At 36.3% G+C, this 24,182-nt stretch overlaps 2 protein-coding genes across 10 annotated transcripts in view; one reads left to right on the top strand and one right to left on the bottom strand.

Moving 5' to 3' along the window:
* The window catches only part of LOC126874356 (midasin), a 137,616-nt gene that overhangs the window by 3,241 nt on the left and 110,193 nt on the right, over nt 1-24,182 (top strand). Inside the window, exons 5-15 of the mRNA XM_050636281.1 lie at nt 9-1,423; nt 1,596-1,863; nt 1,961-2,142; nt 2,249-2,435; nt 2,514-3,158; nt 3,255-3,696; nt 3,832-4,195; nt 4,451-4,768; nt 4,954-5,253; nt 5,428-5,652; nt 5,823-5,951. Coding sequence (XP_050492238.1) covers nt 9-1,423; nt 1,596-1,863; nt 1,961-2,142; nt 2,249-2,435; nt 2,514-3,158; nt 3,255-3,696; nt 3,832-4,195; nt 4,451-4,768; nt 4,954-5,253; nt 5,428-5,652; nt 5,823-5,951 — 4,475 coding nt within the window. The remainder of the gene's footprint in view (nt 1-8; nt 1,424-1,595; nt 1,864-1,960; nt 2,143-2,248; nt 2,436-2,513; nt 3,159-3,254; nt 3,697-3,831; nt 4,196-4,450; nt 4,769-4,953; nt 5,254-5,427; nt 5,653-5,822; nt 5,952-24,182) is intronic.
* The window catches only part of LOC126874363 (uncharacterized), an 84,255-nt gene continuing 65,336 nt past the window's right edge, over nt 5,264-24,182 (bottom strand). For 4 of the 9 annotated variants that reach the window (XM_050636298.1, XM_050636297.1, XM_050636305.1 and 1 more), the window contains 6 exons: nt 22,412-22,516; nt 20,060-20,242; nt 17,047-17,346; nt 6,460-13,477; nt 5,785-5,888; nt 5,264-5,691 (listed from right to left, as the gene is read on the bottom strand). In XM_050636298.1, the coding sequence (XP_050492255.1) occupies nt 13,298-13,477; nt 17,047-17,346; nt 20,060-20,242; nt 22,412-22,516 (768 nt within the window). In that variant the 3' untranslated portion in view covers nt 5,264-5,691; nt 5,785-5,888; nt 6,460-13,297. Of the gene's footprint in view, nt 5,692-5,784; nt 5,889-6,391; nt 13,518-17,046; nt 17,347-20,059; nt 20,243-22,411; nt 22,517-24,182 lie in introns of those variants that run through there. The other 5 variants (XM_050636299.1, XM_050636300.1, XM_050636302.1 and 2 more) reach the window with 5 other exon arrangements.

The following is a 24,182-nucleotide window of genomic DNA, read 5'->3' on the forward strand; positions in this document are numbered from 1 at the left end:
TATTTCAGTACAACGTTTAAATTTGGCAATAGCTGTGGCACACAAATTGGGTATTGTAAAAACAAAAGCAGAATTTTTTTCTCAAGTACATAAACCATCTGTAAATCTCCACAAAGAATGTCTTATTGTTGGTAGAGCAAAGTTAGAGATAAAAAAAGCTGATAGAGTTAAAATAGAGTCTAGAAGTTCCAATTTTTCTTATACAAGACCATCTGTATGTCTTTTGGAAAGAATAGCTAGTTGTATTGTACAGAAAGAGCCAGTTCTTCTAGTTGGAGAAACTGGCACAGGGAAAACAAGTTGTGTACAATACCTTGCGCAGATAACAGGCCACAAGTTGGTAGTAATAAATATGAACCAACAGAGTGAAAGTACAGATTTACTTGGTGGCTACAAACCGGTAGATCTTAAACTTCTGATTCTTCCAATTCGTGAAGAATTCGAGATTTTATTTCGATCTTATTTTGCAATTGAACCAAACTTAAAATATTTGAATCATATTGGGCGTTGCTTTGAAGAAAGAAAATGGAAGATATTGATTACTTTAATGATTCATAGCACTAGTGCTGCTTTGAAAAGACTGAAGATGTCTACAAAAAATCACAATGAGGTAGAAGTTTTAAAGAAATGGGAGAAACTAGCAGAGAAATTAGAAAAACTTCAGTCTCAGGTGCAGAGTCAATTTTCTTTAGCATTTTCATTTGTAGAGGGTAGTTTAGTCAAAGCACTGAAAAATGGAGACTGGGTTTTGTTAGATGAGATAAATTTAGCTACTGCAGAAACATTAGAATGTCTTTCTGGTTTATTAGAAGGATCTTGCGGATCTCTTTCTTTGTTAGAGCGTGGAGACAAAGAACCAATTAAAAGACACAAAGACTTTGCAATTTTTGCTTGTATGAATCCTGCAACAGATGTTGGGAAAAAAGATCTTCCCATGGGTCTGAGGAATAGATTTACAGAATTCTTTGTTGATGAACTCACAGAAAAATCAGATTTACAACTTCTAATGAGTTCATATCTGAATGACTTAAATCTGCCACCAGAAAAAATTGAAAATATTGTCAAATTTTACTTAAGTGTCAGGAAAGAAGCAGAAACCAGTCTTCTTGATGGAACTGGGCATAAGCCACATTACAGTTTGAGAACACTATGTCGTGCTCTAAGTGTATCTGCACAGAATCCTTGTAGAAATATAATGAGATCCTTATATGAAGCATTTTGTTTAAGTTTTCTAACACAGTTAGATAGTAAATCTTACCCAATAGTACAAAGAATGATTGTAAAGGCTATCTTGGGAGAAAAAGCTGCCAGTGCTGTTATTGGAACTCCAATTCCAAGGCCACGTGGTCATGCTGAGAGTTTTATATGTTTTGAGGGCTATTGGATCTCTAGAGGTGATCTTGAGCCACAGATTCCAGAAAATGTAAGTTTGTATTCTTTTAAAGAGATTTTTACTAGTAAGAAGTTTTTAGCTTTCATTGCTATAAAAATTAAGCAGTGTGTTAAATATGTATATATTAAAAAAAGACAGATCTTGTAGGCAAAGTAAGATAAAGGTAAAATAAATAAAACTTTTATATTTTCTTTGATTTTAGTATATCCTCACAGAAACAGTGAAGCAAAATTTGAAAGACTTAGTGCGAGTGGTATCTATTGGTAAAATGCCTGTATTACTGCAAGGGGATACTTCAGTAGGAAAGACCAGTTTGATAACATACTTAGCGAAGGCTTCTGGACATACCTGTGTACGAATTAATAATCACGAACACACAGACCTGCAGGAATACGTTGGTACCTATGTAGCTGATTCTTCAGGAAAGTTAGTTTTTAAAGAGGGTATTCTAGTAGACGCTATGCGGAGAGGTACGATGAATTTAATTTTTGATTATCCTTTTTATTATGATATTACATGTTTCAATTATTTATTTTTATACTTCTAAAATAATTTAATATTCTTCAGGATATTGGATAATTTTGGACGAGTTAAATTTAGCACCTAGCGATGTTTTAGAAGCTTTGAATAGAGTTCTTGATGATAATAGAGAGTTGTTTATTCCTGAAACTCAACAAATTGTAAAAGCACATGATAATTTCATGCTTTTTGCTACGCAAAATCCTCCAGGTTTATATGGTGGAAGAAAGGTAATATTTTATAAACAAATAATCCATTTTAAATAAATGTATTGGTCTATAACAAATAATTTCTTGTTAGTATTTCATGTGATTTTTTATTCCCATTTGTTACTAGGTATTATCACGTGCATTTAGAAATCGATTTGTCGAGTTACATTTTGATGAAATTCCACCTAAAGAACTCCAAATAATTCTACACAAAAGGTGTAAGATGCCAGAAACATATTGCAAGCAAGTAATCAATGTAATGACAGAACTTCAAGTACGAAGAAAGGGTACTGCAACTTTTGCGGGAAAAAGAGGTATATTATTGTTTTAACGCATTATTTATTAGTAAATATTTTTGTCATTTAAGAAGGTAATTTTCCCATTTTTTGTAGGGTTCATAACCCTTAGAGATTTGTTTCGCTGGGCTGAAAGATATCACCTGGCACCCAATATTGTAGGCACTTTATATGATTGGAGTCAACATTTAGCAGATGAAGGATATTTGGTTCTCTCTTCAAAAGTTCGTCACTCAGAAGAATGTTTAGAAATCATAGAAGTGCTAAAGAAACATTTAAAAAGAGATGTTAGTCCAGATGCTCTATTTTCACTCTCTGAAAAAACTTCTACTGTGACTAAGCCAATCTTGGAATCTCTTTTGTCAAAGAAGATTCCAGGATTTGAACATGTAGTCTGGACATATCAAATGCGCAAAATGGCAGTACTTCTCTCGAAAGCCTGTGACTTTAAAGAGCCAGTTCTTTTAATTGGTGAAACAGGAGGTGGAAAAACTACAGTTTGTCAACTATTGTCTGTAATTAGACAACAAGAACTTAGTATTGTCAACTGCCATATGCATACAGAAGCTTCTGATTTTCTTGGAAGTCTCCGTCCAGTTAGAGAACATAGAGAAAATCAGAAATTGTTCGAATGGGTTGATGGTCCTTTAGTGAAATCCATGAAAGGTGGAGGCTTCTTTTTAGTAGATGAAATCTCTTTGGCAGACGATAGCGTACTTGAAAGACTGAACTCTCTTCTAGGTAATTTATTATCTTGAATTATTTTTAATCACATAACAGGTATTTAATTAAGATTATTTTATTTAAATAATATTAGAATTAATTAATTTTTTCTAGAACCTGAACGTAAACTTTTAATTGCTGAAAAGCCATCAACTGAAGAAAATGCAACGGTTACTGCACATGAAAATTTCATCTTCGTTGGTACAATGAATCCTGGTGGTGATTATGGCAAAAAAGAACTTTCACCAGCTCTTAGGAATAGATTCACGGAAATTTGGTGCGAAGGTTGTGTTTCATTGGACGATCTCAAGTGTATTATGGTACACAATCTACGGAAAGAATACAAGGAAGCTGTTCCAGCAGCAATAATAGGATTCATAAAGTGGATACAAACTACAGAAATAGGAAAAAAGCTTGTCGTTAGTGTCAGAGATATCCTTACATGGGTGAATTTTGTTAATTCTTGTGAAGATTTAGGAATAGGAGATGCTTTTTTCCATGGTGCAGCTTTAAGCTATATCGATGGGCTTGGATCTGGTTTAACTGCAGCAGAAAAGTAAGTGCTATGAATTATTATCAATTGGGTTTTATAAAATTTTAATCAAATTCTATTTTAATGAATCATATTATGTATTAGTTAATTATAATTATATTAATTAGCTTTTTACCGAAATATTTTAAATTATTTTAGTTCAAAGAAGTTGAAAAGTTTTAAGGATTCTGCATTGAAATTTATTAAACAGCAAATACAGAATACATTAAAATCTGAATTAATATTAAACAATGAAGAATTTGATGTCGACAATTATAAGGATAAATTTGGAATACATCCATTTTATATTAAGAAGGGAAATGTACAAATTCCAAGTAATGTAGGATTTGCTTTTGCAAGCCCAACAACAAAAATGAATACTCTGAAAGTTTTACGTGCTTTGCAATTAAAGAAACCAATTCTATTGGAAGGTAGTCCAGGAGTTGGCAAAACTAGTTTAGTTTCTGCACTTGCCAGAGCATCTGGACATCGTCTTCTTAGATTAAATTTAAGCGATCAAACGGTAACTATTCCTTCTTCTTTCTTTATTATATAATTTTTTAAGTAAGTCAACTAAATGAAATAAGATGATTTGCTATTTCTGTATACTGTAATATTAAGTTTGTAATTTTATAGTATTATCTGTTTTAATGTATTGTATTTATTTTATAAGACTTAAAATGTCGTTTATGAGTCTTTTGCAAAAAAAAGAAGAAAAGAATTCAATTGAGCCAAAATGTTAAAACTTATTATTATAAAATTTTTAAATATTACGTAGGATATTTCGGATTTATTCGGAGCGGATTTACCAGTGGAGGGAGGGAAGCCTGGTGAATTCTCATGGAGGGATGGTCCTTTCTTAAGAGCTCTAAAAAATGGGGATTGGATTCTTCTGGATGAATTGAATCTTGCATCCCAATCAGTTCTCGAAGGATTAAACGCCTGTCTCGATCATCGTGGTGAAGTTTACATCCCGGAATTAGGAATGTCTTTCATCGTAAAGCCAGGAACTCGATTATTTGGTTGTCAAAATCCTCTTCGTCAAGGTGGAGCTAGAAGGGGGCTTCCAAAGTCATTCTTGAACCGTTTCACACAAGTAAGTTCTTTTTATATTCAAAACAAAAGAGTAATAGAAGAACACATATATTGCTATAATAAGATGATAATAAATAATATTAGGAAAAAGCCGTATAAAAATATAATGATCCATCTTTTCTTGATTATTAAAGGTAGAGTTATCAGACATGTCAGTTCATGATTTTGCTTCTTTTGCTGTTTTAGGTTTTTGTGGATGCTTTGGAACAGAGGGATCTAAAATTCATTTTAAATGTTCAATTTCCGGAGCTGCCAGAAGATTTACTCGATAAGATGATTCAGTTTAATGAAGAATTGAGCTCTCAAGTTGGAACTACTTGGGGCCATTCGGGATCACCTTGGGAAATGAATCTTAGAGATGTCACTAGATGGTGTGAAATAACCATGGCAGCTTTCAAAAAGAGTTCAAAAAAGATTTTCAATCCCGGAAATGGTGCTCAACTGATTTACGTTGATAGAATGAGGACAAATGAAGATAAAAAAAATGTAAGACATATATAACGTAATGTTTTTAATATTTATAATATCAATAATTTTAATTCACGAAAATATTATTTGCTGTGTAATTAAATTTCATGTCTCTACAATCTTACAATGTATTTCTTACAATATATGATGAAATAAACTTCTATCTAACTATTAAATGTTTTTTAATTACAGGTGATCGAGATATATAATAAGATTTTCTTACAAAATGATTGGCCTTTACCAGATCCAGAGTACGTAGTCCACTTGACGAGAAAGAAGCTCTTTTTGGGAGACGAAATATTGGATCGCAGCGATTCTGCAGTGTACGAGAATGATGATTTATTACTCCTGAGGGAGCAGAAAACTGTCCTCAAGGGACTTGCGCAGTGTGTTAACATGAATTGGATGGCCATTCTCGTAAGTAGTTTGCAAACTGGTTTAACTTCCTCGAACAAACTATCGAATAATTATTTGCGTCTTATCTGCTCTTTTAAATAATTCTTATACAATTTATATAATTACGTAATGCTACAAATATTAATTATATACCATTTTATTAACTAATATATGTATCAATTCTGTAACAGATCGGTGGATCTGGAACCGGAAAGACCAGTCTCGTACATCTTCTTGCAAACCTGGCCGGGCGGAAGCTGAAATCGATCGTCGTCAATTCTGCGATGGATACTACGGAAATTTTAGGCGGCTTCGAACAGGTAAGTTATTTTATAAAAGTAATATGTTTTTGATTGCACGTTTAATGCATCTCTCGTAAGACAGAAAATTCTGTCCATTAATCGCAACTATGCGAATACGGTATGAAAAAATATTTTGAAATTTAATTAGTAATGTTAGGAAGAGAAGCAACATTGCTTCCAGCATAGATGTTAAATAGCAATACCGTATAACTAATAAACCAACATTCAATAAATTCAGCTCTGGTAGACAAGATAATTAAAAAAAATGGGCTCTCGACATTTACATTACTTCATGCGCGATCATGAAGTAGATTTATGACATAAAATGTAATTGGTAATATATCAAATTCAGGTTTCATTGCTTCTTATTGCCTAATAATTCTACAATCAATGTGACATAAACTTTATTCAAACTATATCATTTTTGAAAAAGATAAAACTATACGTTTACTACGTACAAGGAAGGGAAATGTATCAAGCGATAACATTGAAATTTTTAATTAAATCAAGTAAGCTTCTTCCTTACAAATTTGTTGCAGCAATCTTGCTTAAGTAGAAGTAGTAGCGTTTCTAAACTCGTTTATGCACAGAGCGATCTCAGCAACCGGACCAACTCCGTTTCGGATAAAAATAAGGAAAAAATAAAAGAGGGAAAATTTGCATGGTTTAATGAGTTCCGTTCTCCGCTGACAGGATTTTTTTATGGGTGCATCGATTCGTCCACAGCAGTGTAATGGAACTTTTCCCTTTGAGCCGAAACTGAAATTGCGACTTTTTCGTACAAATCGATTTTTCAACACGATTTTACGAATGACGGAGCATAATATAGTCGTGGAAGAATTTAATTTAATTTACAATCCATTTCACGTTACATCCTCTAATAAATATTCAAACGGCGTATTTGAATTTTTTGAATTAATTTGCTTGCGCGTTCAAATTTATTACAATCGCATTGAGAAAATTTGTTTACTCTGTTTCTGTATTTTCTTTATCATTTATCTTCTTATCATCGCGTCGTTAACGTTCTACTCGATTTGCTTGTACCGTTTGCATAGTCGTTTCATCTCAGTTCTTCCATTCTTTCATTGGCTCTGTATCTGGCGTACTATTTCCTTTCTATTCGTCGTATAACCAATGTTATTCTTGAAGAACTGAAATTAAACGCCCCAGAGGGAGTCTTTACTGTTATAAGTTGATGGACGAGCGCCATTGTCAGACTCGAGAGGCCAGATAATCGCACGCCACCAAAGGATCAATGAGATTTCTTTCGCAGAAGCTGGAATATAACGTCTGTACCCGACGACTTGAAGTGCTTCTAGCTTTTAGTCTCGCTTCGGGCAACTTTTCCTGTTGCTCGTTGCCACTCGGGCCTCTTCTATTTAAATCCAACGAAATATCAAAATAACGTATGCAGCTAGCGCTAAGCAGTATGACATATCAATGAAGTAATTATTTTTAAACAATTATTTTGTTCCACCAATACTATCACAGCCTTTGTGAAGTTTCTAAAGCGGAGGAAGATTAAAAAATATTACCATTGTCAAAGATAATCTATCTTTATTTACACGCTTAGTAACATCGATGTCGTAGTATTATAATATTATAAACGCAAATAATTATTGTATAATCAACGATACAAATATCGCAATCAATGTTTTCGCACGATCTTCGCGTAATATCTATCGATCTGCCAGGCACCGTTTATCCATCAACTTAAATTAATTATCCTTAACGCTATCGTCGTTCTGGCTAACACTCACGTTCTAATAATTTTTAAAAGACATACTTTACGAGTAATGTTCGTAAGTTTGCTCCGCCTTCTCTTACGAAAGTCTTTCCAGAGAAATTGACATTGTTTCAGGGATTTTCCGGACTTTATTTCTTTCATCTTTCGAATGTTGCTGGATTACGGTTCAGCTCGCGTATTTCCAGCGTTAAATTTCCTTCCACGCGTATCGATCGACGGCATCGACGAAAAAAAAAAAAAAAAAAGAAAAGGAAAATTTCTTTCTAAAGCAAGAACTACGTGACGAATTATGGAAACAGAGAAATAGAGCGGATAATAAAGAAATTTTCATCCTACAAACTTTCCCAACAAATACGACGGTTTTCAATTTCGCTTTTATTTCTTTTCTTCTTTTTCTACCACAAACGAAAGAACGGCAGAAGATTTCGATCGAAATTGCAAACTGTTCTCACCGGAACCAGTTCGTTTCTGTAACTGTTCTACCCGCGTGATATTATCTGCAAGCCACAATTTCTCAATTTATTGCTATAGTTAGGTGAGAAATTATCCCACCAGAGGTCTATAACTGTCACGAGTTGTGCAATTCTCTTCTCTCTTTCTCTTGTTAGCATCGACACTGTTGTGTATAGGAAGCTGGAAATGTGAAGACGCTATCGCAAGGCAGGTGGAGTTTATATTCGAGGATTTCGACCGATAAACGTTCTAGTTATCGCTGTTTGCATTCGTAGATCGAATGCACGGATTCTCAGCGTTGCGTGGTAATTATATTATGAATTCTGTATTACGTTCGATCCATTATCGAAATATCCAACGCGATGACGCGCAATTGCTAGAATTGCTTTCCGAATGATGTCGATTTTTCGCAGTTTACATTGTAAGAAGCAGCAGTTGACCACGTAAATATTGCTAAATTATAAATAATTTATTATATAATATATAAAATTTATAAAATAATAATCGCAGTAACGAAATATTCGATGTCGTGTTCCACTGTTCTTTCATTATCTCAATTCTTAGATATTTCAATGATTTATTTATTCCTTGGCGGTTAGGTGGTTCTTGAGATACAATTTATGCAAATTCTTAAAAATCATCTACGGAAATTATTCGTGCAGAATGAGAAGCTTTCGTGAGATTTGTATCGTAGAAATTGATCGTTGATTTTTCTAATTTCTTCGAACGATCGTCGAGGATTAACCGACGTTGCTGATTTTCGTATGCTTTTTAAGTTCTGTACATTTTAACCGTTTGAGTGGCTGTTTAGATTTTGTGTCGAAAAGTGCCAGTACATTTGAACGTTACGGACGACTGATGGTGTTTTGTATTTCATTCTTATCTTCTCAGTAATTTTTATTGAACAAAACTTGGAATATTTATAAACTAATAGTACGCGTATGTAATAATATTTTATTATAATAATAATAATTTTCGATCATGTTTTTTCAATGATCCCTAGGACTCAAATGGTTAAAATCATTTACGGAAATTATTCGTGCAGGGTGAGAAGCTTTCGTGATTTTTGTATCGTAGAAATTGATCGTTGATTTTTCGTCGATTTTTGAAGATGAATCGATGTTGCTGATTTTCGTATGCTTTTAGAATTTTGTATATTTTGAGTACTTTGGAAAATTTCGATCAAAAAGTTAATTCTGTTCCAAGATTCATTCTTTTTTTCTCAAATTAGAATTTGCAGCGATTAGGTGAAGATTTGTTTAAATTTTCGTCGATCGGTCGTCATTAACAATTTCGATCAGCGTCAGTTACCAAAGATTTAGTTGCTCCTGGTATGAATGATATGCAAATGAGGGAAAATACAGTTGACCTTGTCACAACTGTTTATTAGAAGTAGGAAATATACGTTTGACAACGTTAAAAAATGGAAAAAACGTCGGCCATAATATTTCTATAAAATTCAATTACAGTACAATTGATATAAAATTAAATATAATACAAATTTACAAAATTCTCGGACACGTTATGCGAAGTCGTAAACCGAATATTAAGGTTGGCAACTAAGTGATTGCGGATGTTGTCATTAGGTGGTATTGACAAAATTGTTCTCATTTTCGATGGAAATTATTTAGAACTCGCGTACAAACATCTGACAAATTTTCCATTAAATTAAAACCACCGCTGTTTTTCTATTTCTTTCCCAGCAAACTTCAAACATTTTTATTTAATGGAGAAAAGTGGAAAGATATCTTTAAGCACAAACGAGAAACTCGTGCATTAAAACGTGTATTCTTCTTTTTCTTTTTTTTTTTTTTTTTTTTTTTTGTTACAAGAAAAAGTAACTCAGAGAATGCACGTCCGGAAATCCCTAAATGTTTGCATAGAAAATATATAATATATACATACATATACATATATATATATATATATATATATATATATATATATATATATATATGTATAGGTATATATTTATCTGCATATACACATATACAGAGTGACTAGTTTATTCTCATTACGTTTTCACTTTGACAACATTTCTCGAAACGTGTCGTTTCTTCCACGTATTTGACAAATCTGAAATTTTACTAATTTTCCTAAATTTCATTTGATAAATAGATTTTTCGATATACCGTGAACTGAAATTCTTATATCGAATTTCTGTCGTCATTATATTCTTGACAGTCACGTTAATGTGTTAATTTCTTACCATCGAAAGAAGTAAATGAGAAGCTGTCAATACAGAATCGTACAGTCTTTTATTCGAATACATAATTCCATTATTCACGAATTAAACATTTATTCATGGCTGAAGAATATTTCAAACGAAAACAGACAGTACAGTGTATATATATATATATATATATATTGTAGTATCGTGGACGAGAGACCTAAGAGATATCGGACGAATTATAAACAATGTCGCGAGAAAGCCGAAGTGTGTTGTCGGTCAATCGAATAGTTTCGTCGAAAAGGCCTACGTGACTCTGGCCACGAGCGGTTGCGGAACACGTGCGTGGTGGGGCTAAGACAAAGGACAAAGGGACGCTAAGGGAGAAAGACGAATTAACAGTCAGTGTTAGTTGAGCAGTCAGAGAGTGCGAACTGTGTTGTCGAGAGAGTGTGGTCCGCGTGAGAGAGGGCGTTTGGATCCGTGGTGACGAGTGTTGCAAATTAACCATCTAGTTGTCTTAATTGTAATACGTTATTGTGATTAGTTCACGTTAAACAACAATCGTTTCCTGTTTAATCAACATCTGTTTAGTCCATTTATTATAAATAAACTAATTGTAGTATAAGATCTTACAATATATATATATCAAATATCCGTTAAACGAAGAGTCTAATTACAACGAAAATCATGTTACAGTTTCACCATTATACATCGTATATCGAACAATTTCACGCTCGACACCGCTACGAACAGCGTTTAATTATCGGACACCCTGTATATGCGCACATGCGACTCCGCTTCTGTATATAATTATCTGTATAATACGTGTATAATAAGGATAATCGTAATAGCAAATAATATATATATATATATATAATAATAGTAATAATCGAGGCAAAATCTCGATCACTTTGAGTCCCCAGTTTAATGGAAAGCTCATTCGAAGGTGCAGACTATCTAACGTATCCCTAATTAATCGCTTAATTGATCGCTAATTGGTGCAGCTAATGCTCTGTTCGATTCACAATTTAAGGAACTATTTACGTTTTGTCGGTGACATTCTGCGCTTTTCTACTTTTCTTAAATAATCTCTAGCTTGTTTCTTCGCGTCGCTTTCGCTTCTGCTTCGTTTCATTTTACTTTACTTTACTTCGTTTTATTTTATCTTCATTGATTTTGTAGTTTCATTGAATATAGCGTTATCTAAACAGAGTCGTCTAGAAAGCGAAGTTTTACATGGAAACGTGCTTAACGTTGGCGAAACGATCATTCCTCCTATCTCTTCGTCGCGAGTTTTGGCAATCTTCGAAGATTATTGTTTCAACGGTTCTTTACAGAACCTCTTTGGCAACGATTTTCCTTTGTCTTTCCACCTCTCCGCTTGTTTCTTCGCGCCTGTATCTCGTTACGAGATCCACGTTGCTTGTTACGACCGGAAAGTGAACGTCCCGCGAATTTGTCTTCTTTTTCTTCTTTTCATTTTCGCGCTAGTCTTGGGAAGTTTGCGTGTTTCGAAGAGGAGGATTCCTAGTCTACGAAGAGGAATTTGCAAGTGGACAACTCAGTTTCTCGGTTGGCGTCCATTTGCAATCTTCTGTCAGACGATCGACATCATCGAGTTCTACTCTTCAGCGCTGCGAAGATATCGCGCGTACGTGCATATCTGTTTAGTAAATTGGACAAATCTAGTTTTGGAAATATCTTTGGTCGTTTTTGGAACGGCTTCGGAGAATTCATAGGAATTTATAGAAATTCTAAGTATCTTTTTTAATATTAAACGTATACTATTCAGCATTTTTTCGATATTTCTTTCGAAGGACGAATTGAACGTTTATTGCAGCTTTTCGTACATTACAAACATTAAATTGCTCTTTCATCAAATTCATCATCGCTGACGAATATGATCATTTTACAAAATTATCTCGCAATACCATCGATTAAAAACGAATGACAAGTATCTTCTGAAAATTGGTAAAAATTTCTTGCATCGTCTTCTTATACACCAAATATTTATTTCTCATCTAACTGACATTTAATATCTATTGTATACTGTTTCTTGATTTTTCAATGATTATATTACTCGTACGACTAAAGATACGCCAAGTATAGTCACGACAATAAGAATTGAATAATTCGATCGAAGAGATTTTACGACAATGCAACTAGCGACATACAAATTTTTTTTTTTCTTCCGTTTAATTATCGATTTTTCATCGATACTTGAGTTATTATTAATTTTGTAACGCGAGGAATTTATAAATTAAAGATTTGTTTAAATGTAAATTATAGATTAGTTTCGCTAATTTCGTGACAATCGATCGCGCAATTGTGCGTGCGTAGTGTAGCATGCGACGGATCGACTTCAACCAAAGACTTTTTTACACAAATTTACAGAGCTTTTTCCAAACATTTTAACATTAAAAAATTAATTATTAATTAATTTTTAATATAATATTAACATCACGCACAATCTATCCTCGATTAGGTTTGAGAATAATTGAAACAAGAATTTACATAAAATTCTTAAAACATTCTTCTTCTTGTCGTTCTAAAATCTTCAAATTGTTAACGTGTTACACTTTATTCTCTCTTGGAAGAAGCATTTGTTAAACAATTTTTAACCTTCTCAATTTTTAACCTTGACAATTTTTTAATCTTCTCTCAAGCCAAAAATATTGTATTCCTATTTCCAATATAATTTCATCGAATTTTCCACGGAAATTGTTGAAAAACTCGTTAGTACAGTTTGAAACAACTACAAGGAAAATTTGTCTTTTTCCATCCAACGGGAATTTTCTGCTTTATAAAATAAAATAACGTACCAAGCTATGGACGAACGTTTACGTAATTCGTAATGAAATTGTTTCGAAATTTTCTCGTTGAAACTTTCCAAATGATATGCATAATAAGCAAAGCAATGAACCAAGTTCGCGAAAGAAAGGGAATTCTGTAATTGAATCTTGCTGGTTTAAGGAAACATGTTAAGAAAGTTTATTCACTAGGTAGATCGCTGCTAGTTGGGCTGACGTTCACTTCCGAGTCGCTTATTTTCGGGGCCGGCGGTAACAAAATGCTCGATCTTCTACTAACGTCTTCCTCGTAAACGCTTGACGTGCTTTTCGACCTTGAAACCAGAGTCCACGGATCCGGCGGTACGATCATAACGTCGTCCTGTACGGTTTAATTCCGCGATTAATTACGATTAGTTAATCTTAAACAGAAAGTGTAGAGAAGGACACCTTTATTAATGACGAACATCATAGAGTCACCGGTTTGCTTTGCATGCTGTTCTCGTGCTTGCAATTGTGCTTGAAATTGTGCATACAGGAGATACACTGCTCGCCAAAAACATAGCCCAGGTGTGCTATCTTTAATTTCTCAATGACGCGTGTCAAGTTTCTCGTGTGTAACGTATAATAGGAAAACATTATGAGCTCAGGTGAGGTAATCAGGTCCTACATGATTATTTATTTGTCCTTTGATTAAATTTATGTATCGGACGCTATTCGTTCTACCATTGATGAACTTGATACTTGTCTTGGTGAAATAACCGATGCCCGCCCAAACCATCACGCTGCCTCCTCCCATTTGTCGTCGAATTGCTGACATTGTCTCTTTTCTTATGTCATGAAAATAATATCGCAACCCATCAGGACCATCCAAGTTGAATCTTTTTTCGTCTGAAAATAGTACCCTTCTCCGTTTCTCTTTCCAATGCACTGTTTCTGTTGCAAAGCGTAAACGTTCTATTTTGTGTTTCGTTGTTAACGAAGGTTCCTTTTTCAATTTTAGCCACTTAATATCTTTGCAGGATAGTAGAACTCGACGAACACTCGAAACACCGGCACTAACACTAGATTTTTCCATTATTTGCTTCGTCGTTAACTGCCAGTTGGAAGCTACGCTCAAAATTGCTCGCTTATCACGATCGGATAACGATGACGGCCGACCAGTATTTTTCTTTTTGCCATAATCTTCGACATTTTTTAAGAAATCCTGTATTACTTTACGACTTCTTCTTATTACTTTCGATATTTCTGCTACTGATAACTGTTGCTGTTTCAGTCCAACAATTTGCTTTCTTTCAGACTCGTTTAATTTTTTTTCCGCGTCCCATACTTACAAATTTGTATAATATTACTCGTTGATAGATCATGAACTACCAAGCAATTTCTGAACGTATTAACAGAGTGTGCTATCATTTCGTTCTTGAAATAAAACAATTTTTTTGTTACACACTAAACCTCACAATATTTTTCATTGTTTTCAATTAACCGCATATTCTCAGCTCATAATGTTTTCATATTATACGTTACAAACGAAAAACTTGATACGCGTCATTGAGAAATTAAAGATAGCACACCTGGGCTATTTTTCTCGCGAGGAGTCTACGTATCTCGCTACTATCGCTACTTTTTTCTAATATCTTTTCTTCTCAAACGATTGCTGTACTACGAAATTAGAACGAAATTATTTTTGAAAAATCATTTATTAGCTATACGAATGAACAATCCAAGTATTTTCAGTGAAACTAAAAGTTTATTAAAAAAAAAAAAAAAAAAAACCGCAAATCGTTCGATCAAAGTATTTGTTTGTCGTTTTCTATAACTTTAAACCGTCTGTTATTTCATTGGCAACTAAGTGATTGCGGATTTTGTCATTAGGTGGTATTGACAAAATCCGCAATCATTTAGTTGCCAATGAAATAAACCGTGACAACGTTGGATCGTACGCTGCGATGAAAAATCGTAATGAATGTTATTTGAGAGGCGTTGCAGCAGCTACTTTGGTCGCCAGACATTACTCTCCTTATCAAATACCCATTTCCAATTAATGGATCAGATACTAAAGTAATTCGACGATTGGATGTCAGCCGGAAGACGCAGCATTTCTCCGATATGAAATCCATCACTTGGCTGATGGATGGTTCGAAGTTAGGGAAGAAACCAATGGCGAATACTTTGATCGAGAAGAACTTGCTGTATTTTCTTTTAAATAAGCTTCCAGTTTCGCTGGAAGCTTGCAATCGTCTGTTTGTGTACCTAATACTCGACAAACTTTTAATCATTTGACGCAAAGATAAGAAATAAAGGAAAGTTGAATTCTCCTTTGCGCAAACTCATACTTATTAGATTGGCAACTAAGTGATTGCGGCATTTGTCAATACCACCTGATGAGAAAATCCGCGGTCACTTAGTTGCCAATCCAATAGATCAACAGAAACGAAATATTATTAGGTCATCCCATAAGTTCGTGCCGACTTTTGTGTATACATTTCATGTGTCGATTGTGTTGAGATATGTATAGTTTTCTGTGCTGGACTAGGTTAAATGCGTAGTAGAGATACTTGTATGTGAATATCAGTGTGTGGAAGTATGTGCGTCCGAAGCGTCTCGAGAACAAAGGAATGTAAACAGTTCAGTCCGTTAAGAGTCGGGTATAGAAGAAAGTGCTGAGACGCGTGCATGTGTGTATCGATTTGTCCATGAAATAAATATATCATTGTTTTAATATTAATCCTCAGTATAAATTTAGTGTTCCTATAACATTATTTCGGCTTCAAAGATCCACAATTTTCAACAGATTTATAAACATACGGCGATAAGGAACCAATACACTTGAGCTTAGCTGATCGAGAACAGGCTAGAGCAGATTTTCGTGGCTATAAGATGGTAATATAGTGAACACAGTGACTTCTAACGGTAAAAAATCACGAGTGAAGTGCGTATCCATTTTCGACATCTCGTGTTATATGAATTTCGGAAAGGAAGTTCTGTAACAATTGCCACGAAAAACATATGTGCTGTTTACGGAGAAAATGCGCTTTCATCTGGCACCTGTAGGAAGTGGGTTGCAACGTTTTAGAGCTGGGAATTTCTGTTTAGAAGACGAGGAACGCTCCGGACGTCCTCCTCAGACAGACGAAGATAAAATTCGGGATCTTGTTGAAAAATCACCAAGTGATACCATTAATTCAGACAACTATTGCATTCAGTTAGAAAAATTAAGGGAAGCACTAGCTGAAAAACGACCAGGTTTAGCGAATGGGAACAACGTTATCTTCCATCGCGACAACGCTAGACCGCATGTCGCGAAAAGCGTTAGAAAAAAATTGTCTGAATTTAATTGGGAAATTTTACCACATCGCCCATATTCCCCAGACATTGCCCCATCTGATTACCACCTGCTCAGAGCATTACAACACTTTTTAGTAGGCAAAAAATTTGAAAATATCGACATTCTGAAAAATAGCTTAGAAAATTATTTTAAAGAAAAACAAGAAAACTTTTATGGGACGAAATAATGGCCCTACCAGAAGAATGGCAAGAAGTTGTACAACGAGAGGAGGATTACATTTTTTCATGAAACTGAAAAATATGTAAACGATCTTTAGATATATATTCGTTCGAAAAACGGCACGAACTTATGAGATGCCCTACACAGCGAGTAGCGTATTTTCGACATTTTACGCGTACTTTTGCATCAACAAATTTCCCACGAACAGATGAAAATCCACGATGGTCTACGCAAATAAGCAGAGAAAACGAGCGCGAAGCTTCTCTAACAAACGAAAAGCTACAAGCCATTTTTCCATAGCAGCCAGCCCTTTGATAGTTTCGTAAGCAACGAAGTTGTATCAGCAGCTCGTAAATCAACGTGACCTTCTTTCTGCGATGCTATTCTACGATCACTGTCATAGAAAACGTAGAAAGTGGCGAGAAAGCGTTTCTTTGAAATACCAGTAAATGTTTGCCAGTGGGTGGTAAAGGTGGTTTGAGCAGTGCCACGTCGGTTAGATCCGGACACGCATCGGGTTGCACCAGCGGTGGTTCCGGCGGCGATGGCACCGCCTCCATGGGTTCGTGGTATCGTGGTGGCTGCACGCTTTCCACGGGGATGCTTGGACCCAGAATCCAGCTGGCGATCACCTCGCAGCAGCCGCAGAAGAACTCCGACAGGCCTTGACGTAGGCCGCGGTGCAGGCTGAGGAAGAGCACCGGGTTCACGAATGCGTGGATGTACGCGATATGTAGAGTCACCTGGAATTTTCGTTGGCCCACGTTTGTAAAAACGATCGATTTCTATCAACTCGTATGATCTTAGAACGCAGCTGATCTAACTTGCGCGTTTACAAATATCTTTAAACTAATTAACGCGTCGAGGATTCATTCGGTGGATCAGCAAACAAATTGAAACTTTTTCTAAAACTTTTGCTGAATTTATATTCCCGGGAAGCTTCGTGAAACTGTCTGCAAACTTAAGCTCGTATGAGAAGATCACTTGAATATTCTAATTACGTAGACGTTAGACTAATGTCAGAGAATGTGAGGTGCCATTCATCGAGTAATGGGAAGGGGAGAAGCTAAATGTTTCTGTGGTGTGAGAAAGTCGAAGGAGAAGTCTTATTTGTCAGAAGACTAGAGAAATTTGTATTTTTGTCTGTTGGAGACAATTTGGACAGATGAATTTGGGCTGTTTGAGACAATTTGGACAGATCAATTTGGACTGTTTGAGACAATTTCATCGACCATATTCATCTGTCGCTTGATGCATTCAGTTCATTGTTCACCGGTGAATTGTCTCACGAATAAAAGAAACATTCAGCACTGTCTTCTCTTACGAATGCTCGTAAGCTGCTTTCGTCTTTGCTCAAGTGTCTCCTATTAGGAATATCTTGGATTCGAGGAAAGAACTGAAATTAGTCTGAGGGCAGTGTTTTGTGCAAACGACGATACTAAGACTGGAAACTGATAGAGGAACTGATCAAACGACTTGCTTTTGAATAAGAATACTCGGAAGAGGAAAGAAGACGCTTAACGGGGTATTACGGGGTGAAACGATCATATTCACGTAAATGAGGCAGACGACGTTGTCCTGACTTATGGCAGTTTTGAACTCTTGCGGATTGTTACTTCTGTGTTCTTCGAAATTTTTGTACGATGCGTGTGAAACAACGTGCTTCATATTTTTATCGTAGATCTACTTCACCTTGAAGATCAACGAATAATCTCCCAGTTTGAGTGCATTCGCGTTTGCTATTAATCAATGCCTTTGGCCTGGCGAACTTATTCTCGCATCTCGTTGTGGAAAGACGAGAAACGCGCGAGAAAAAGAGGAAGAAGAAGAAGAAGAAGAAGAAGATGGAGGTCTTTGTGACTGGAACAGAAGAGCGAGAAGGTGGAACTTGAATTCGTATTGTGCATCCAGGAAGCGAAATGACGGCGCGTATCCGTTGCTAGTGAATGGTTGTCACGTTAGAAAAGCTTGTGCGTCGATGTTTGAAAGAAACTGACGGTTGCTCGCGTGAAACACAGGAAAAGTGCAGTAGAACAGTGTCGTGGCATTGTTCGAGTCGGAGGATTTTTCAGTAATTTTTCTTCTAATTCTGAAATCAAATTTCGTCTGCTCTTGGCTACCTAGACGTGAACTGATCAACCAGAAACCAGATTCTTCGGTGAAATTCTACGTAGCTTTGTGAAATGATCTCTTGTCCAATTCTTTGAGAAATCTGGTTTTCCAACGTACGCGTTTCTATACGTTCGGTTAGTCTGCGTGTGGAAATAGAAATTAGAGTGGAAGGCGTTAATTGTTAGCGAGAAGAACCGTTAAGAAAAATTCGATATTTCGTATCGAAGGCAAAGAATCATCGCCAATTAAAGATGTTGAATCTTGGCGATTCGATATAACGTCAGGTGGCCTTAATTGCAGCTGTGTTGAATTAACGAGGCCCTTGTTCCTGCAGAAATTCGTCCAACTTGAATCCATTTAATTATGAATACACGACTTCGACGTTAAATCAGAATCCATAAATGACGAAATTGTCTTACTCTTTGCTTTCTCGCGAAGTTCCATTTAAGCAAACAGCTACAACGTGTACAGTAGTGCTGTAATTATTGGCTTGGCAACTAAGTGACTGCGAATTTTGTCATTAGCTGGTATTTACAAAGTCGCAGTCACTTAGTTGCCAACCCAATATTATTTGTCTACTGTGAACGACGCTTAAGAAGAATCGTAGGAAATTTGAATTTCGCCTGGGTATAAGAAAAAAGGACGCTGTAGATTGCAAGTAATGTCTTTGACTGTAATAAGTTGTTTAGTAGACGTTTATTCGTTGTTTAAAATGTTACGCCACTTCTGCCAGGCAATTCAATGAGCCCTCGTAACCTCGATATCTCCAGTTTTAGAACAGTGAAGAAGAGGGAGTCGCATAGTACTCGAGCGTCCTCGAAGCTAACATAAAACTAAAAGCAAAACTAAAATCTTAAGTAAACCACCTACACGGTGTCATAAATCCCCGACATAACACACCTGGATATAAGTAGACGACCCTAATACTAAAACCAACATAATGTTTCTTTAATCTCGGTGACTTTGAGAGATAAGAGAAACCAGTAAAGAGATAGGAATCTCGAAAAAAAGGCGAAGAAGAGCGCGTTACATCGGGAGAATTAACGTTCTGATCGTTAGACCAGAGATAGAAGAATCGGCTATTTCTGGTTCAACGTGCAAAAGTCGTTTCAAATTGTCATTTACACGACTAGATTCGATCAATTGGATCGTTTCATCATTTCAACTAAAAGTATTAGTGCAATGTAAACGAGGTTTAACTGACTGAATGGAGAGAGCGTGAATAGTCACGCAACAACACCAATAGAATCAGTTTTACCTGTTTTCGTGCCTCCTTTTTGTCCTTTGAACTTGTTGGCGTGAATTTTCATAAAACTGTCATTTAGCTGACGATTTCGCAATTACCTCGTAACCAGTTGTAATCCCGATGATAGGATGATTCACCAGAGTGACGAAGAACAGTGGTCCCCAAAAGATAACGTACGCGGTGGTGACCACCAGAAACATCTTCACCCTCTGCACGCCCTCCCTCTCCATCCTCTTTAAGTAATTCCTCATTTTCCGGTGCTCCTCCGCCGCTCCGCTCCTCTGAAGCAATACTTCCCTTTTAGCAGATCGACGAAACCAGATGCGCTGACGTTAGAAGAGCGTTTTGTGCTGGTCGACGCTGTTCCTCTTCCAGGACGGCCGCAGAGGGGTCGACTCAGGCGTTAGACCGGCGAGAAATTTTAGCGAGTCGTCTCGTGTCAATGGAAATGTGGCGTTGAGTAGCTCGGTCATCAACATATCAACACGCACACACACACATATATGTATATATATACATGTAAATTCTTACATTTAACACGTTGACTAGCCCGCGTGTTTTCAATGAAATCTCCTTCAGGACACGCGTGCCGCAGTACCAAGCGTTCTCTGCTAGCTAATCCCATCGATATTTTAGATAACTTAAATTAAGTTAGATAACTTATTTAGATAACTTAATTGGTCATTGAGGAAGAAAGAAGAACTGATGGTACCGAGGAAGGTACAATTCAATTTGACAAACGGAATGAATTTAGTTACTCAATAGTTTTATTATTTCCTGTGGAATCTTTTCAAATACCTACGACGATTCTTCGCAAGCAGTCAAATAATCGTCACCCGAATACGGGTGACGCGGTCCCATTAGAAACTTTGCTGTCACCCGAATACGGGTGACGCGGTCCCATTGGAAACTTTGCTGTCACCCGAATACGGGTGACGCGGTCCCATTGGAAACTTTGCTGTCACCCGAATACGGGTGACGCGGTCCCATTGGAAACTTTGCTGTCACCCGAATACGGGTGACGCGGTCCCATTGGAAACTTTGCTGTCACCCGAATACGGGTGACGCGGTCCCATTGGAAACTTTGCTGTCACCCGAATACGGGTGACGCGGTCCCATTGGAAACTTTGCTGTCACCCGAGTACGGGTGACGCGGTCCCATTGGAAACTTTGCTGTCACCCGAGTACGGGTGACGCGGTCCCATTGGAAACTTTGCTGTCACCCGAGTACGGGTGACGCGGTCCCATTGGAAACTTTGCTGTCACCCGAGTACGGGTGACGCGGTCTCATTAGAAACTTTGCTGTCACCCGAATACGGGTGACGCGGTCCCATTAGAAACTTTGCTGTCACCCGAATATGGGTGTCGCGGTCCCATTAGAAACTTTGCTGTCACACGATTACGGGTGACGCGGCAGTCAACATGTTAAGTAAAATTGAGAAACTGATATAATATAAAGTTAGACGAGCGAAAAGAACGACAGTGAACGTACAATTTCGAATTAGATTTTGAAAGCGGTCGTTTGACCGGACCTGGTGGTTCAGTGGCAAATTCGACCAGCGAACTCAACTTTTTCGATTTTCCGCTCCTTTCGGATTCCTCGCCTGACGCTGCTTGCCGAACTACCGCTTACAATTAGTCGATTAAGCTAGTCGACTGTCAATTTGTATGTACACGAAGCGTTTTGGTAAAATTTCTTGTCGGTCGACCCGTCTGTAGCCATCCTCAGGTTAGCTGCCTTTCGGGCGTATCTCGCGATTGTCAGACGTATTGCAAAGGCTGTCTGTGATAATGAGGTGGCGCGGTTGAACAATGTAAATGAGGTTACCAGGAGAAATGAACCGGCCGTACGTACAGCACTGGGTGTCAGGGTTTTAATCTAAGCAAAAATAATATTCTGCATGGTGTTGCTTATATTTTTATTTTTTTTTTTTTTGTTTTTTTTCTTTGTCACTTTGATTTGTAGAGAATACGATCGTAAGATCCTCTCTTTTCTTAAACGTTGTGCTACATGTCGGAGATGCCGGATCTATCGAAATGTGGCGAGTTGTTTGGAATTTTTAATCTGCGGCAGAATAAAATTGTTGATCGTTTCTCTGTCTGTTCTATATTTCCAGAATATGTGAGGTTATGTGTTGTTTCTTTCAAACGTTCATATAGCATTTTGAGAAACGGATAGCGTATGAATGTTTTGGTTTTTTCCTAGAGTTTTCAATGCGGCAAGTTTTCTACAAGAGAGAAAATCGTACGCTAGATAATTCGCAAAGAAACATTCTGAACAGAAATTTCTTCGAAGTAATTGAATCCTCAACGAATGGTATCTTGAATACGCAAGTCCATACTTTTAAGGAACTGTTTTACGAAGAGACACGTAATAACAGCGTTTTTTTTTTTTTTTTTTTTTTTAAGAGAAGCAGATTCATAGCGAGTGATTTATTGTTCGTTATTACCTTGGGCGTGCCACCGTTCGTAGATGCGGCAGAATTTTCAGGAACCGCGTTCGTTTGTTGGTTACCCGTTGTATTCACGAGAATCGTTAGTAGTGCTACCTTTACCTGATACAAAAATCGATTATTTTCAATAGAAAATGAAGGAAAATTACGTTGGTGCGATTGATAGCAAAAATCCTTGTGTTTTCTATCTCAAATCCCTGAAATATATTTGTACACAGTGCGAAACAAACTTTGAATAATTTATGAAAATTGTTAATAATAAACGAGGATTAATCGTATTGATTATAAGAAAAAAGTTAAGAATTTCGAGAGACATGTTCATTCGTAAAAGGACGAAGAAAAAATTCTACTACGATCGTTAGTTACATAAAAAGAAGATTGTAAATTAATCGTTCAAATTGTATAAACAAATTATACTTAAACACTTTAGTATACTATATACGCTATATCATGCTATATAAAAGAATTTAATAACTACGAAAAAAATTCTAATTTACACGCTAAAACGACTTTCATATTTAATACTAAGAGGATGAAAAATGAAATTCCATGGTTAAAAAAAAAAAAAAAAAGTGACGACTCTTTCCTCGTCGCAAAATTAAAAAAAATGCAAATTATGAAAACCGCAAGAGAAAAGGAAAATTATGCTTTCAATTGCTGGTTCCACTAAAACGATTCTACTTCGACAGCAAGTTAAAGCCAAAGATTTCAAATTATAGAAAATCTAATTACTTCACTAACTTAATTACTCCCTTTTTACGTACTTTGCTAATTACGAGGAAAATGCTAAATTAATCATTACCATTCAAATAATCGTTCTCTAAATTTAGCAGTAAATCTAATCGAATTTAAAAATTACGCTTAAAAACTACTACACTAAAGTAAAATGAAAAGAAAAAAATAATGATAATAATAAGAAAAAATAATTCCGTTGACACTGCACCGAAGAGAATAAAATTTCTAGCTTTTCAAGCCACTGTCAGCTTCAAGTCATCGCTGTTCATTGTTGCATTTAATTCTCGTTGTTTTAACGAATGCTCATTTCTATTAATATTGACTTACAACTTCCTCAACTGGTAAGCGGATTGGCAAATTTACTCAGCAAAATGAAATCGGTGGCTACTAATTACAGCCTAATCAGTCGCCACCGTGTCTGACGTTTGCGTTAATAAAGCAAACTACCTCTTAAATCGCCAGGAAACCGTGTTTCAGTTATAGAGGGCGTACTATTCTTTGTGTTTGCTCTGAGTCAACGTTTCGTAGAACTTAGCATGTACACTGTCTCGCGAAAGTATTTTATGTGTTATACAGAACGTTTTGAAGTTTTATCAGTGTTGTACAGCGCCTAATAGATTCCTATCGATGAAATTTATTAGACTTTGGTCGGTTTCTTTCTGCACGTTTATGAACCAGTGTAAAAATATTTCTTCCGGGCCATGGTGAATGCAGCGAAAGATGAAAAGAAAGTGCGCGAGTCAGAAATAAATGCAGAGAATTCTCGTCGTTCTGGAAGAATTGTCTGGTAACGCTGTATATCTGCGATTGTTCTCAAACTCCAACATATCGATAAGGGCTATTTAACACTTTACCGACCGCTAGTGATTCAACAGCATACGCACGTCCGACCGGCAGCTCAGACGCATATTCTCCCTGGCGCCGGCTCTGTTTCGGTTTAGACTCTCCAATATCATTCTTTTTATTCATCGCGAACGGTACGTTTTTCAAATTGGTATAAAACTATGGTAGCTTAGAAAGCAACGCAACTGAC

This window comes from Bombus huntii, chromosome 16 (genome assembly GCF_024542735.1).
Source record: "Bombus huntii isolate Logan2020A chromosome 16, iyBomHunt1.1, whole genome shotgun sequence".
In the NCBI taxonomy this organism is placed as follows: Eukaryota; Metazoa; Arthropoda; class Insecta; order Hymenoptera; family Apidae; genus Bombus; species Bombus huntii.